At 37.6% G+C, this 17,582-nt stretch overlaps 1 protein-coding gene across 3 annotated transcripts in view; it reads left to right on the forward strand.

Moving 5' to 3' along the window:
• LOC127867165 (meiosis-specific nuclear structural protein 1-like) overlaps window positions 1-17,582 on the forward strand; it is a 28,358-nt gene that overhangs the window by 8,387 nt on the left and 2,389 nt on the right. For all 3 annotated transcript variants that reach the window (XM_052408207.1, XM_052408209.1, XM_052408208.1), the window contains exons 2-9: window positions 1,962-2,186; window positions 3,724-3,851; window positions 6,609-6,711; window positions 8,434-8,663; window positions 11,894-12,110; window positions 14,284-14,391; window positions 14,761-14,883; window positions 16,497-16,757. In XM_052408207.1, coding sequence (XP_052264167.1) covers window positions 1,962-2,186; window positions 3,724-3,851; window positions 6,609-6,711; window positions 8,434-8,663; window positions 11,894-12,110; window positions 14,284-14,391; window positions 14,761-14,883; window positions 16,497-16,757 — 1,395 coding nt within the window. The remainder of the gene's footprint in view (window positions 1-1,961; window positions 2,187-3,723; window positions 3,852-6,608; window positions 6,712-8,433; window positions 8,664-11,893; window positions 12,111-14,283; window positions 14,392-14,760; window positions 14,884-16,496; window positions 16,758-17,582) is intronic.

A 17,582-nucleotide genomic window follows, 5' to 3' on the forward strand; every position in this document is an offset into this window, starting at 1 on the left:
TTCACGTTGCAATGCTTTATAATTTTCTGTTTTTAAATCGTCAAAAGATGCATATAATGGCTATTTTAGAGCATGGTAAATGTTCAGTATAACTGTTTCCTCACAAATATCATAACTAAAACAAAAATTTGCGAATCTGAAACAACAAATTTTGTAAATTTACCAAAACGTGAAAAGGCCCCTTTGAGAACACTCAGGATGAGTCACATTTTTTCCCCCAATCACATGAACCTTGCTCAGAACCTTAGGTCTTATGACGTTGTGACCAAAGTTGAAAATGGTATCGAGTCCATTTAAAATCATGGCTGCAAGTGTCGGGGCAGTTTTCCTTATTTTTATAGTGGAAGACTAAGTCATATTGCCTGATAATCATGAAACTTGCTAATGCATTTGTTTTAATGATATCTTAGTTTGTTAATGGTTCCGGTCCCATGAAAAACATGGCTGCCAAAGGTGCTATTGTTAAATCTTGTGAAGACTCTAAAGCCACATATTTTCCAATTTATCATGAAACTTGCTCAGAATATGTGTTTTATTAATGTCATGGCCTAGTTAAAAAGATGTTCCGGTGTTTTGAAAAACATGACTGCAAGGCCAAAGGGAGTGGGACAGGTTTCCTTGTTAAGCTTTAGTAAAACCTTGTAAACACGTGTAAAGTGACACTTTTGCCAATCATCATGAAACATGCTCAGAACAGTTGTTCTAATAATTTGATGGCTGAATTAAAAAAAAGTTTTTTTACGTTGAAAGGCATTAACAGAAAGAGGCTATAGTAAAACTGTGTGAACACTCAAAATATTGTTTCCAATCATTATGAAACTTGCTTAGAACATTCTAATAATATCTTGACCAAGTTTTAAAAATTATTCTATGATTTCACTTAAAATGCTTTAGCTCCTTACAAAGTCTTGCATGTGTCTTAGGGGTTTTGGCCTTCTTGAAGTAAAAGGGCTCTGCTTTATTTCACCCAAATAGTGGAGAAAACACTGAAATATCAAGTCGCGTTCTAAGAAAACTGGGCATAATGCATGTGCGTAAAGTGTTGTCCCAGATTAGCCTGTGCAGTCTGCACAGGCTTATCAGAGAAGACACTTTACGCTTTTATGGTATTTTTATGTCCCCCACTATAGTAGTGGGGGACATATTGTTTTTGCCCCGTCTGTTGGTTGGTTGGTCTGTTGGTTGGTTGGTCTGTTGGTTGGTTTGCGCCAACTTTAACATTTTGCAATAACTTTTGCTATATTGAAGATAGCAACTTCATATTTGGCATGCATGTGTATCTCATGAAGCTGCACATTTTGAATGGTGAAAGGTCAAGGTCATCCTTCAAGGTCAGAGGTCAAATATATGTGGCCAAAATCGCTCATTTTATTAATTCTTTTGCAATATCCAAGATAGCAACTTCATATTTGGCATGCATGTGTATCTCATGGAGCTGCACATTTTGAGTGGTGAAAGGTCAAGGTCATCCTTCAAGTTCAGAGGTCAAATATATGTGGCCCAAATCGCTTATTTTATGAATACTTGTGCAATATTGAAGATAGCAACTTGATATTTGGCATGCATGTGTATCTCATGGAGCTGCACATTTTGAGTGGTGAAAGGTCAAGGTCATCCTTCAAGGTCAAATATATGGGTCAAAATTGCTCATGTAATGTCACTTCTGCAGTATTGAAGCTAGCAATTTATATTTGAAATGCGTGTGTATCTCAAGGAGCTGCACATTTTGAGTGGTGAAGGGTCAAGGTCAAGACCATCCTTCAAGGTCAAACGTCATATAGGAGGACATTGTGTTTCACAAACACATCTTGTTAGTTTCTAGGAAGTCCCTCCTTACTGAAAATAAAGTTTAGGCGGAAATTGTTGTCCCTGATTAGCCTGTGCAGTCCGCTGTCTGGGACGACACTTTACGCACATGCATTAAGCCCAGTTTTCTCAGAATATGACTCAATCATTTTCAGGCCACGGTACGACGAGCGCCCCAGCAGACAGTCGCTCAACGGGAAAGACAGCTGGAAAACTCTCGACACCAGGAGATGGTGCGGGAAGAAACGCTGCGCACTCTTGCTCGCGAAAAAATGCTGGAGTCCAACATGAACCGAGGGGAGCGCCTCGACAGCAAACGATTCATTCGCCAGACCATGCAGGAAACGAAGGAGAGAGAGATGGAGGAAACCATACTCAAGGTAATATGGAGGCGTCTGTGCTGAGATTGAGTAATGATAACCTGTCTTGTAGTTGAATTGCAAAATACTTGCAAACTGAATATTGATATTGTTTGCATTTATTCATCATAGCTTTTCCAGAGAAAGTTTGATTGGGAAAGTAATCCACATTTACTGTGTATGTATATTTCAAAGCAGATTTTTATGTCCCCCACCACTATAGTGGGGGACATATTGTTTTTGCCCTGTCTGTTGGTCTGTACGTTGGTCTGTTGGTTTGGTCAAACTTTAACATTTGCCATAACTTTTGCAATATTGAAGATAGCAACTTCATATTTGGCATGCATGTGTATCTCATGGAGCTGCACATTTTGAGTGGTGGAAGGTCAAGGTCATTCTTCAAGGTCAAAGGTAAAAAAAAGTCAAAGCAGCGCAGAAGGGGACTAAGTGTTTCTGACAAACACATTTCTTGTTTAAAACTTAACATTTAAATTTGTATTAAATATTTTTAAATAATAATAATAATAATAAATAAAAAAATTATTAAATAAAAAAAATTACAGAGTTAAATCTGCAAAATATAAACATTTATGAAACAAAGTACTGTTAAAGATTGTTGTCTGACGAAAAAAAACCAAAAAAACTTTAAGATGTAAAAACTATCATGCAGGTCAGAAAATCAAAAACTGTCTGAAAAATGTCCAACCTTATCAGACAATGTGTCTGACAGATCATTCAAAGGTTTGTCTGACAGATCATTCAAAGGTTTGTCTGACAGATCATTCAAAGGTTTGTCTGACAGATCATTCAAAGGTTTCTCAAAGTTTTAATCAATTAACAAAAGCAGAGCAAAGTGGTTGTAACATAGGGACATCAAATGAAATTTTCACTTGTCAAAATATGGAAGAAGAGTATTTCTTAAGTGTTTTAATAATGCAAATGTTGTTTTGAATACATTTAAGTTAAATACGGTGCAAAAAATGCCTTGAGTATTACACACAATAAAATAGGTTCTTTCTTGATAACATTTATACGCAGGAAAGAGACTCAAGTTGTCTCAATGAACCTCCAGTTTTAAATGCCATTGGCTAAAATATATAGGTTCAAAAATAAAACGCTGGACTCTATCAATTTTAATCTCAGCAGTAAACAAATGAGTTTTGGAAAACGTGGGCTTACTGCATGTGCATAAAGTGTTGTCCCATATTAGCCTGTGCAGTTGGCACAGGCTAATCAGAAATGCAACATAGACTAGATTTTCGTTAAGAAAAGAATTCCTTCAAACGAAAAATTCCATAAAAGTGAAAATTGCCGTCTCATATAAGCCTGTGCAGGCAGCACATGCGTAACTATCTGGGGCACACTTTAGGCATCTGGGGCACACTTTAGGCACATGCAATTCATACCCATTTTCCCCAGAGTGCAACTAAATTGTCTCCCCTTGTTAAGGCCCAGAGGAACGCCTCCAGACAGAAAGTGTAGTACCAGATTGGCATGTGCAGACTGCACAGGCTTATCTGAGACGACACTTAATGCACCATTATCTGCCCCTGTTTAGGCCCAGAGGGACCGCCTCCAGCGCGAGGAGCAGATGGCACAGGAGGAGAGACTTGCAGCGGAGCTGGAACGCAGGAAACTAGACGGCATCAGGGACGAGAAAATGAGACAACAGATCCGGGAATCTAGGTATCCAAAATTGACCTAATATACCTTGTCTACGCTCGAACTCAAAGAGTTTTTATTGTGTCATCATCAATCTTTGTGACAATGTTCAATAAATTCAATAACCACCAGGTTGCCCAGTATGGTATTTACTATAAGTTTTCCTGCCTCTAAATTTTCGGACAAACATATTTTTTTTCCATAATTTAAGACTAAATTTTCGGACACTCAATTTTACAGAGCTGTTTTACCAGATTATGCCCATTTTTCAAAACGGGACGTATTATAGTTTCACCCTTTGCGGGCGGGTGAGCAGTGGGTGGCGTTCACAGCTGTTTTCGCTCTGTAATTCAAATAGTTTTCATCCGATCTTCACCAAACTTGGTCAGAAGTTGTATCTAGACGATATCTAGGTCAAGTCCGAATATGGGTCATGCCAGGTCAAAAACTATTTCATGGGGTCACCTAGTGCATTTCAAGGCATTAAGCATGGTGTCCGCTCTCTAATTGAAGTAGTTTTCAGCCGATCTTCAACAAATTTGTGTCTAAATAATATCTAGGTCAAGTTCAAATATGGGTCATGCCGGGTCAAAAACAAGGTCACTAGGTAACTTAGTGCATTTCAAGCTTTTAACATGGTGTCCGCTCTCTAATTGAAGTAGTTTTCACCTGATCTTCACCAAGTTTTGTCAGAAGTTGTATCTAGACAATATCTAGGTTAAGGTTGAATATGGGTCATGCCGGGTAAAAAAACTAGGTTGCGGGGTCATGTAGTGCATTTCAATTATTTAGCATGGTATCCACTCTCTTATTGAAGAAGTTTTCATCCCATCTTCACCAAATTTGGTCAGAAGTTGTGTTGAAATGATATCTAGGTAGAGTTCAAATATGGGTCATGACGGGTCAAAAACTAGGTCACAAGGTCACTTAGTGCATTTCAAGAATTAGGCATGGTGTCCACTCTCTAATTGAAGTAGTTTTCATCCGATACAACCAAATTTGGTCAGAAGTTGTATGTAGACAATATCTAGATATCATAGGTCATGCAGGGTCAAAAACTGGGTGAAGGGGTCACTTACTGCATTTCAAGTATTTAGCATGATGTCTGCTCTCTAACTGAAGTAGTTTTCATCTGATATTCACCAAATTTGGTCAGAAGTTGTGTCTAAATAATATCTAATATCTAGGATAAGTTAAAAAATGGGTCATGCCGGGTCAAAAACTAGGTCACGGAGTCACTTAGTGCATTTCAAGCATTTAGCATTGTTTCCAAAATCTTCAAACGGGCGTTTCTTGTGACAGTTTGGCACTCTTGTTCCCATATCAGGTGACCCTTCGATCATGTGTTTTTACAATGGGATTAAAGTCATTAAAGCTGGCAGATGAATGTCTGAAGGCGAATGGACCATTACATTTGTGTTTTTGGTAACTGGTTATAAACAATCGTTTCTACCAACAGCATTCAAAATTATATCATAATTAGAAAGCAATAAGTTAAATGTTTTTATTTTTTATGTATAATTTCAGGTAAGTGATTGCAAAGTTGTGATGTTGTATTTTTTTTCAAAGCAGGAAAAGAAGAGTACAACGCAATACAATTATTGCACATTGATTTAGTGTTTTTATTTCGATATCATTATTGACAAACAAACATAACATGCAATCATGCATTTCTCTATGTTATCGACACCTTTTAAAAAAAAAATATTTAGTGATCTAAATTTTTTTAATTCAGGGCAGAAATATGGCCCCTTTTTCCCTGGTAAAAAGTTTTTATGTTTTCAAAACGACTTGCTGAAATTCCCAGCTGAAACCTAAAAAATTTTTTGGTTATGAATGAAAATATCAGTTTATGTCAATGAGTTGTAATCAAGCTTAAGCAATTATCAAAACACTATATTATTCTGAATTGTATTGTTAATGGAAGAAACATGCAACCAATCTACGTTCCCTAATTTAAGGTGGCATTGAGATTTTTTTCAGTACCAAATTGTTAAAAAAAACATCTTGATAAGTTTTATGTTAAATTTGGGGTGAAAATTTCCCCCATTCCCAATCTTAAAAAGTATATGAGTCATGCTGTGTGAAAAAGTGTTGTCCCAGATGAGCCTGTGCAGTCCGTTGAGTGTTGTCCCAGATGAGCCTGTGCAGTCCGTTGAGTGTTGTCCCAGATGAGCCTGTGCAGTCCGTTGAGGCTTATCAGGGACGACAATTTCTGCCTTAACTGGATTTTTTGCTAAGAAGAGACTTTCTGCATAAAAGCGGAAAGTGTGGTCCCTGCGGACTGCACAGACTAATCTAGGACAACACTTTACGTACATGCAATCAGACTGCACAGGCTAATCTGGGATGACACTTTACGCACATGCAATCAGACTGCACAGGCTAATCTAGGACGACACTTTACGCACATGCAATCAGACTGCACAGGCTAATCTGGGACAACACTTTACGCACATGCAATCAGACTGCACAGGCTAATCTAGGACGACACTTTCTCAGAGCATGGCTCATATGTGTTTTACAAGTAACTGCCTTAAATTCTCAATTGAAGGTTTCCTTAAAAAAATGTAGGTTTGATTCATTTCCCTCGCCAGCTCTGTAAGTTGCACCTAAGTATATGTAATATATAGTTAACATTGTTAAAGTATTTGTTAACAAAGAAACAGCAACACCAATTTCTCAATTTTCGTTCAAGAGATTTTTTTCCCCAGCTCAATTGGCCCTGGTCCCAGTCCCAGTCTGGAAAAGTACCCAACTGATTTTGCCTCCTTGTTTCAGTCTGGAACTGAGAGAGTTAGAGGCCAAACTGAAGTCTGCGTACATGAACAAGGAGCGTATGGCCCAGATGGCTGAGAAGGAAGCAATCAAGTTTGACATCATGGTACGCATGTGTAATTTGCCTATATGAGTCTGGAGAAAATTGGGCTAAATGCATGCGCATAAAGTGTCGTTCTAGATACACAGGCTCAGGAGATACACTTTTAACCTTGACTGGAGTTTCGTTTAGAAGAGACTAACTTTAAACAAACAATTCCTTTACCAGGGCGACACTTTCCACCTGAACTAGATTTTCCTTTAAAGGAGACTAGCTTTAAACGATAATCATTTAAAAGTGTTGTGGGTTGTCCCTGATAAACTAGTGTGTTCTGTCCCTGATAAACTAGTGTGTTCTGTCCCTGATAAACTAGTGTGTTCTGCACAGGCTATTCTGGGATGACTCTTTAAGAACATGCATTAAGCTTGGTTTTCCCCGAGCAAGGCTGAAATGTTTAAGCTTAATTTCATGGACAGCTTATTTGGACATGCTGGTGTCAGATTCCTGTGAAGAACCAGTAGGTGCACTTTATTTGTAATAAAAAGAGACATTCATTTTACTTATTTCAGAAATATTTCAATGAGCATTTGCAAATGTAGTTTGTTATGACTTTATTTACTATGTTTATGTGTTAAGCATAGGGACTTTGAAATCTAACCTAAAACAAGGGACAAAATTGTCACAAAACCAGGTTTTCAATTTGAAAAAAAAGTCTGATACAAGGAGACAACTCAAACTGAACTGATTGTTCAAAGTTACCCCCTTGTTTCAAAATAAATCTATTTTTAGTCGTGGCGACCGTGACCTTGGAGATATTGACATAATTCTTTCGTGCGACACCCCGTCCAATGATGGTGAACAAATGTGCCAAATGATTTTAAAATCTCACAATGAATGACATATTTATGGCCTGGACAAGCTCATTTATGGCCATTTTTATGTCCCCCACTATAGTAGTGGGGGACATATTGTTTTTGCCCTGTCTGTTGGTTGGTCTGTTGGTTGGTTGATTGGTTTGCGCCAACTTTAACATTTTGCAATAACTTTTGCTATTTTGAAGATAGCAACTTCATATTTGGCATGCATGTGTATCTCATGAAGCTGCACATTTTGAGTGGTGAAAGGTTAAGGTCAAGGTCATCCTTCAAGGTCAGAGGTCAAATATACGTGGCCAAAATCGCTCATTTTATGAATACTCAAAGTGTGACCTTGACCTTGGAGATATCGACGTAATTCTTTCGCACAACACACCGTCTAATGATGGTGAACAAATGTACCAAATGATTTTAAAATCTCACAATGAACGACAAAGTTATGGCCCCGGACAAGCTTGTTCCTGCACACCCAGCTGCCAGCCGACATTCGCCAATCTAATAACCAGTTGTTTCCTTTGGTTAAAAATGCCAGGGGGCTGAAAAAGGGCAGGGTTAATAGTTGTATTAATAATCATTGGATGGTAAACTTTGTACATTAGGTTGTGGGGATTGGGAGATGGAGGCCACCTAAATTGAGGACATTGCAGTACCCAGCTGTTTTACTCTAGATATTTTGCTATGTTACAAGTATTGGCTATAATTAGATTGGTGCTAAGGAATCTGAATGAGTAGCCACAAATCATGTTATTTAGAATGTTCGCTCTGACAGAATGTTTGGAAATCTGTATCGTTCCAAATTTATATTGATAACTTTAAGTAGCCATTTAAGAAATTTGTAGCCAATATGAGATTTCAGTAGCCATTGGCTATTTAGGCTAAAAAAAAAGCTAACAAAGCCATGTTCTTACTTCAGAAACGTGATGCAGAGATTTCACGGGAGATGATGGAGGAGCACAAGCGAGCGGAGGAGGCTGAGAAACAGCGCGAGATGGAGCGCTACAAGGAGAGCATCCGGTACCAGCAGGAGCTGGAGAGGCAGCTGGAGGAGCAGGAGGAGCGCAAACAGCAGGCATACGAGGAGTTCCTCAAGGAGAAACTCATGATTGACGAGATAGTGAGGAAGATATACGAGGAGGATCAGAGGTGAGTAGACAAAGTAGTGAGGATCAGAGATAAGTAGATGAGATAGTGAGGAAGATATAAATTGAGGATCAGAGGTGAGAAGACAAGATAGTGTGGAAGATATACAAGGAGGATCAGAGCTGAGTAGACAAGATAGTTAGGAATATATAACAGGAGGATCAGAGGTGAGTAGAGGAGATAGTCTTGTTTGAGGTAATTTGACAAGATAGTGAGGGAGCTTTACGTGAGGAGGATCAAAGATGAGTAGATGAGATAGTGTGAACCATATACAAGGAATATCAGAGATAAGTAGACCAGATAGGGAGGAAGATATATGAGAAGAATCAGAGGTGAGTAGACAAGATAGTGAGGAAGATATACGAGAAGGATCAGAGGTGAGTAAATGAAGTAGTGATGAGATAAGTATACAAAATAGTGAGGATCAGAGATGAGTAGATTAGATAGTGAGAAAAAAATACGAGGAAGATTAGAGGTGAGAAGACGAGATAGTGTGGAAGATATACACAAGGCGGATCAGAGGTAAGTAGACGAGATAGTGAGAATCTTTATATGAAGAGGATCAAAGATGAGATACATGGTTCGCATAGGCCCTTGGAAGTCCTTGAATTTGGTGCTTAGTCCTGGAAAAGTCCTTGAATTTTGCTGCCCAGAGTTAACTTATAAAAGGTAACCGTACTTGAATTAAAAAAAAAAAAGTCCTTGATTTTATAATAAAATGGAGGAAATAACTTTTTGGACATTGAATGAAGAATAAAAAAAATGAAAATTGCATCAAAAGAGCGAGAAAATTAAATAAAATAAAAACTGCAAAAAAACCCACCCTAATTCAACGAGGAACGCAACGATTTACACGGTTAGTACGGGTTTTATCCATTACCGAACAGCGATTGTCACAACCTGTATTTTTTCTGCGAAAGGTGATTCACCTTTTGAGATAAGTAATACAAACAAATGCACGTTTGCCAATAAATGGCTTACAGACGCTAACTATTCGTCGTGGTAAAGAACATTTAAAGGAGACCATCATAAGTGTATTTGCTCCCTGTGTGACAAGATCATCGATGTCGAGAATATGGGTGAGAGTGCTCTGAAGTCGCACGCAAAAAGCGAAAAACACAAGAAAATATATACGTCACCAAGGCAAATGAATATATATTTTCTTTCTTTAAAGGCATTAGTGCAACGGGTGTGACATCGAAAACTGAAAATGAAATATCTCGTAAGATTTAAATAATTATAAAACCTTTTCAATTCCTTCCCCACCCACTCAACGTTACAGGAGACCATGTCAGACTTTAGACAGGTATGTTTTGTATAATGAAAGATAATGTGTTTAGAGCGGAAATAATGTGGACACTCAAACTTGTTACACGACTCACCAATCATACAAGTCATCAGACAATTCAGATTAGCTTTTTAAAGTTGACAGTAATACATGGAAACTAGGAAGGAAACTTCTTGTTAAAGGTAAAATTATACAAATTTAGCTGGTTTTTACTATGTTATCTACATGTATATTATCTCGAAGATTATACATGAAACGTAGGAACATCGGCCTCCACCGCGATCCAACGCGAACACCGTGAATCGCGGTGAATCACCGCCGAGATCATTTTGATAACATTCGCGATGATCAAGCCCGATTGCAGGTGACACTGGGTGATAATCTGTGGAAATTGGGGTGAATTTTCACCAAAAATAAATAATGTCCACTGCATGTCGGTGATTTAGGCAAAAATCGCGGGATGCGTAGTGTATATATTGTATTATGAATGGTTAATATGGCCATTAATTTTGTATTTGAGTGATTTGAAAAAGTCCTTGAAAAAACAAAAAAGTCCTGGAAAAGTCCTTGAAAAGTCCTGGAATTTTATTGACCATTACCTGTATGAACCATGAGATAGTGTGGAAGATATGCAAGGAGGATCAGAGGGGAGTAGACAAGATAGTCTTGATCTAAGGTTATTAGTCAAGATAGCGAGGAAGCTTTATATGAGAGTGATCAAAGATGAGTAGACGAGATAGTGAGGAAGATATATGAGGAGGATCAGAGGTGAGTAGACGAGAAAGTGAGGAAGATGTATGTGCAGGATCAGGGGTGAGTAGACGGGATAGTGAGGAAGATATACAAGGAGGATCAGATGTGAGAAGACGAGATAGTGTGGATCATAGATGAGATAGTGAGGAAGATATACAAGGAGGATCAGAGGTGAGAAGACGAGATAGTGAGGAAGATATACAAGGAGGATCAGGGGTAATATGACGAGATAGTGAGGAAGCTTTATATGAGGAGGATCAAAGATAAGTAGACGAGATAGTGAGGAAGAAATACAAGGAGGATCAGAGGTAAGTAGACGAGATAGTGAGGAATATATGCAAGCAGGATCAGAGGTGAGTAGACAAGATAGTGAGGAAGATATACGAGGAGGATCAGAGGTGAGTAGACAAAGTAGTGAGGATCATAGATGAGAAGTCGAGATAGTGAGGAAGATCTTCAAGGACGATCAGAGGTAAGTAGACGAGATAGTGAGGAAGCTTTATGAGTAGGATCAAAGATGAGTAGACAAGATAGAGCGGAAGATATACAAAAAGGATCAGAGGTTTTTTAGGGATTCGTTTAGGTAGTTAAGTGGATGTTAGTAATACTAAAGACTTTATACATGAACCAGTATTATTATCAGTAAAAGTTTGCTGTTCCCCTGTCTTTATTGTCAAAAAAAAATTCACACACAAAACTAGGAATACATTGATTTCTTGAAAATTTATTCTTTCAAAACATATGCAGTTTCAGGTCCAATTATTCCAAAAAATATTGCAGAAGCTAAGCTAATTTTATGCAGCGCATTTAATTGCAAAAACAATACAGGATTTAAGCAGATAAAATCACTCCCCTATGGTAAATTATTAATACCTGTAAAACGGCAGACCTTGGACTTAACCTTGCCCATGTATTTTGTTTGAGTTGGTCCTAGAAAATAATAAAACCACCCTGAACTTTCAGGTTTTTTTTCCATCTTTGTGAAGAGACGAAACTTTCCGCTTGTATGGTATTTTTTGTAAACAGAATGTCTCTTCTTCGCAAAAATCCAGTTTAAGCGGACTGCACGGGCTAATCTGGGATGACACTTTACGCACATGCATTAAACCCCCTTTTCACAGAGCGCGGCCCATATTGAATAAACCTTACACGAAGCCCCGTTTTCACAGAGCGTTGCTCAAATGTATTGCAGAGAGCGAGAGCTGGCCCTTCAGAAACAGAAGGCGACCCAGGAGTTCATACGTGACTTCAAGGAGGCGCGGGAGCAGTGGAAGCAGCTGGAGAGGCAGAGAATGGAGGCGGAGAACGAGAGGATCAAGGAGTTCGCGGCCCTGCAGAAACTGAGAGAGGGGGAGAGGCAGGCACAGAAGAAGGCCAAAGAGGACTCAATGGCCCGCGTGCAGCAGGCGGTAGGTTAAACTGCACCTGGTGACCTGTTGGTGAAATTGTGCTTATTAGGCAGAGTTTGAATTTGTTCAAGTTATATTTAAAGGAGTTTATGCCGCTAATGCAGTGGATTGCATGTTATACTGCACCTGGTCACCATGTGTTGGTTAAGATGTGATTGTCAATGTAGGGTGTTTATTTGTCAAGGTTAAAGTTAGGAAAGCGTAAAGTTATATTGATGTTGTGTAGGTTACATTATGCTTAATATTATGTAGTTTTCATTTGTCAATGATTAAGTAATATTTATCTTGTTACAATGTTCTGCAGAGTTTTAATTTGTCAACGGTTGGGTCATATGTTTATGTAGTTTTGTTTATAAAAACATTGTCAAGTCAGAGATTTCAAAAGATTTTAAAAACCAGGAGTCAATGACCCCTGGACTGAAATTTTGAGGAGTCATATTGAAAAATGCTGGGGTCATTTTGAAGCGTGTTAATTGTGTTTTTGTCTGTATTATTCATTTTTTTAGATAAAAATATGCTCTAAGAGAAACACAATATCTTAAAAAGTTATACTGCTTTATTAGATAAAAATACCATGATACATAACACAACATATTTTAATGAATTGGCACACACAGATAAGGACAAAATATTAATAATTTGTGCGAACAATATCGACTATTAAGTTTTTCAAAAACAAAACATGTTTATTTTACAACTTTTATTATTTCTTTCACTATACTACATGTGTGTTTATTTGTAAAAACGATATATGCTCATTAAAATCTACTCCATCATAACACATTATAGTCGTTTAAGACATTTAAGTAAATTAAGATATGTACCGGTAGCACCTTTTCATCACATATTTATCCTCATTATATTATCATCATCCCTATGATAGCTTTTATACAAAATGTTTATCCAAATACTATACATGTCTGAAATATATACACTTAAGAATGCCTTACCAGTAGTAGTTTAACTTTAATAATCCAAATTTTCCTTGTTGTTATCTGGTTTAACAAACCTTATCAAATGTTTGTTAAATCCAGTTCATGCTGTCTCCATTATTGAATCAACATTTTTTTAATTGAACGTGGGTTGAATGTTCATTTACAATACGTCCGCGATTTACAATATAAGGAACGCGGGTTGAATGTTCATTTACAATACGTCCGCGATTTACAATATAAGGTCATGACGTAGCAATTAAATTCTACTCGGATAATTTATATCTTATTGAGGAAATGTGTTTTCTTCATGTTCATGTTTAGTATTATGACTTGTAAGTATAAAAAAATGAACTGAGATTCCAGTTTATATAAGATGGGTGTTACTCGTAATTATCGGTGTATTAACAAACTGACAAAACTTGCTGGACTTATTAGTTGATCTACGTAATTAATAGATCAATTTTGTTTTTTCTTAAATTATTTTTGCCGACTTTCTTTAACCGTGCCGTCTGCAAAGTCTGCAAAAAAACCTGCAATTATCGGATGGTTAATCAATCATCACGTAATCACTGCTGCTACCCAGTTAGTGCCCACGCACTATTTAGACGGTGACATGTGTATTGGAAGAGATGAGATAAGATACACAATGCCCGGGGTATTCCCTCGATTATAGACCAAGTTTTAAAAACTGAAACATTAATTTCAATTTAATAGGAGCACAGCAGGATTTATTACCATGTAACTCGAGATGTTAACTGACTGAAGCACGGGTCAATTTTTCGATGCGTCAACGGCAGAAAAAAGGGTTGCGTCAAAAACAAGTCATTTTTAATTTGCTCGTGTCAAAATGCAGGATTCTGCGTCTATTGAAATCCCTGTCAAATATTTTGATTTCTCACCAATATTTTCTTGCAGCCTACATGGAATTTTTAATTTTTACAATAATTGAATTACTGGTGAACTTTCTTCACCTGAAGTTTTCTGCTTTATTTATAATGGAATTTTTGTATAATTGAATTTTTTACTTTTCCTTTCCTTTCAATAAAAATATGTTATTTTTATGCAAAATATGAAAATTAAATCATTATTTCAAACTTTCTCTTTTGTACCAACAGTTTGCATAGTTTATATTCTACAAATATTTACTGGAAACTAACACATAAATCACTAAAATATACCGTGTTCTAAAACTAAAAAATATTTCCCTATAATAATCTCTGTATTTCTCTGATTGCCAGCTTGCAGAGGAGATATCTCGTGCAGATGAAGAGAGAGAAGAGATGGAGAGGGTCAGAATGGAGCTGCACCTGGAGGAGCAGGAGGAACGGGAGAGGCAGAAGGAGAGGGTATGTATACAGGATGGAAAAACGGGGCTTAATGCATGTGCTTTAAGTGTTGTTCCAGATTAGCCTGTGCAGTACACTTGGGCTAATCAGGGATGACACTTTTGACCCAGACTGGGGTTTTGCAGAGAAGAGACTTTGTTTATACCAAAAATACAATAAAAGTGGAAAGTGTTGTGTCCCTGATAAGCCTGTGCTAATATAATTACTACCCTAAAATTGTACCTTTGCAATTTAAATGTCCTTTAAAAATTTTACCAATTCAAAGATTATTAAACCAAATGAAGTGACAATACAGGGAATGTATATCAATAAACATGGGCACTATAACCAAAGTACCTTTAAGTGAACCCTTGACCTTCGTCTGTTCAGGACCTGATGGCTCGGCGTATCCGGCAGCGTCTGGAGCTGCAGGAGCAACACGCCCAGCAGATCCACTTCAAGCAGCTCAGGAAGGAGGCGGAGGACAAGGAGGAGGAGGCATTCAGACAACAGGTTTGGCATGGGGGTTGTTTTTTTGTGGATCCATGGATTTCCACCAATTTAATTGAGCCAGAGTTTATTTCTTCAGATGAAGTGTTAACACGTACACAAATTTGGGTGGTGGATAAGACTGATTCTGTTGAATATTTCATGAGAGGCCTTACGAATGTGACTTTGAACTCTTTTTGCTGGAAGCTATATCCACTTGCATAAGAACATTATTTATAAAAAATGATGTCATTGGCTGTCGATTCCCAATAGTCCAAACAAAAAAAGCCTTTTAAAATGTTTTTGTAATTTGTTTGCTGATTATCTACCAGTTTCACCGGAGGGGACTTATGGTTTGCGCTCTGTGTGTCCGTCACACTTTTCTGGATCCTGCGAAAATTTCTAAATATTTTTTCATGAAACTTGAAACATGGATAGACGGCAATATGGACATTATGCACAACATTTAATTTTGTTCCTACGTCAAAAATTCTGGTTGCTATGGCAACAAATAGACTACAAATACTGCTGAAAATGGTGTTTGTTTCTGGATCCTGCGATTACTTTAAAAGTTCTTATTATTTTTTCATGAAACTTAAAACATTGATAGATGGCAGTATGGACATTATGTACGTCACTTCATTTTGTTCCTACATCAAAAATTATGGTTGCTATGGCAACAAATAGACTCGAAATACTGCTGAAAATGGTGTGTTATTTCTGGATCCTGCGAAAACTTTAAAAGTTCTTCATATTTTTTCATGAAACTTGAAACATGGATAGATGGCAATATGGACATTATGCATGTCATTTCATTTTCTTCCTACGTCAAAAATTCTGGTTGCTATGGCAACAAACATAAAAAAATCAAAAAAATCTGACAATGGTGGAATTTCTGACAATGGTGGAGCCGTTAGAGGACATATATTGCTTGGCAATAGTCTTGTTGTAAATGGCATTGTTCTCAAGTTTGTTGAAAGAACGAAGGTCTTTCACAAAGTTTTGGTGATTGACAAATATGTGAACTGGGAATGACTTCAAACAACCATGGATATAAATCAGAAAGACATTCCAGTTTTGTATGTTTAAAGCACGTTCACTGTCATGAAAAAGGCTAGTTAATAAAAAAGTTAAAAAATCGTGAACTACATATTTTATTGTTGTGGTGACAATGGATGTTCATTAAAACACACTGTTACTGTTCTGACCATATTGCAAAAGTGAAATCATTGAGCTGAAAAATGAAAGATTGCCAGCAACCTTTCACTGAGATTGGGAAACAAATGAACACCATTAGTGACATCAACCCAATTAATACTGTTACTGCTATGTATCTTCATTCAACAACTTGCTATATAATAAATAAATGTCTACTTTTTCCCACACTCAGCAATTTATCTTACTCATATATGTCTATATTTCTCTACTTATCCCAGTACAATTTAATAAATGTCAACTATATCCACCACTGTTGCTATGCTTTAGAGTAAATCCCAGTTTCTGACTGCGTATGTTCTTTTTTGAGCCACCTGTTTGTTGTTTTGTTGTCAATCCAATTTTCTTTTAAATGTTGATTTTTTTCATAACTGTTCCATGATTTTAGTACCATTTTGAACGCCTGATACTCTACACTCCAGATGCTGGCCAAGTTTGCGGAGGATGACAAGATAGAGCAGCTCAACGCCCAGAAGAGGCGTATGAAGCAGCTGCAGCACAAGCGCGCAGTCGAGGACCTCATTGAGGACAGGCGTGTGCAGTTTGCTGCTGACCGGGAGCGCGAGTTGGAGGGCAGACGGGAGGAAGAGAGGATGGAGGCTTTCAGGAGGAATATCATCGAGGAGGAGAGGCAGAAACTGCTGAGAGAGCACGCCATGCGTCTCCTGGGATACCTGCCCAAGGTAAGCAACTGTGTATGCAAGAGGAGTCTGTTCAGTTGTTAATTAGGATTTCAAAACAGATCATGAAGGTGAACTATCCAACTATCCAATAGTAATATGTAAAAGTACAAAAAAGTTATTAATGTTATTAATGTTGTAGTCATTTTGCTACTTGCGCCTCAGGGATTTTTGCAAGTGGGTAAAGTGTCGTCCAAGAAGGGCCTGTGCAAACCACACAGACTTATTAGATATGACATTTTCTGCTGTTATTAAACTTTTCTTTTAAAGGAAGTCTCTATTTAGTACAAATCCAGTCAAGACCTGTAGTGTTGTTCCTGATTAGCCTGTGGGGACTGCTTAGGCTAATCTGGGATGAGACTTAACACACAATCATTCAACCTTATATCTACAGAGTGGCGATCACTTACAATCAGAATGAACATTGCACCATTACATTACAGTGACTGTAACAGTCATGAACATTGCACCATTACATTACAGTGACTGTAACAGTCATGAACATTGCACCATTACATTACAGTGACTGTAACAGTCATGAACATTGCACCATTACATTACAGTGACTGTAACAGTCATGAACATTGCACCATTACATTACAGTGACTGTAACAGTCATGAACATTGCACCATTACATTACAGTGACTGTAACAGTCATGAACATTGCACCATTACATTACAGTGACTGTAACAGTCATGAACATTGCACCATTACATTACAGTGACTGTAACAGTCATGAACATTGCACCATTACATTACAGTGACTGTAACAGTCATGAACATTGCACCATTACATTACAGTGACTGTAACAGTCATGAACATTGC

This window comes from Dreissena polymorpha, chromosome 2 (assembly GCF_020536995.1).
Source record: "Dreissena polymorpha isolate Duluth1 chromosome 2, UMN_Dpol_1.0, whole genome shotgun sequence".
Lineage (NCBI taxonomy): Eukaryota > Metazoa > Mollusca > Bivalvia > Myida > Dreissenidae > Dreissena > Dreissena polymorpha.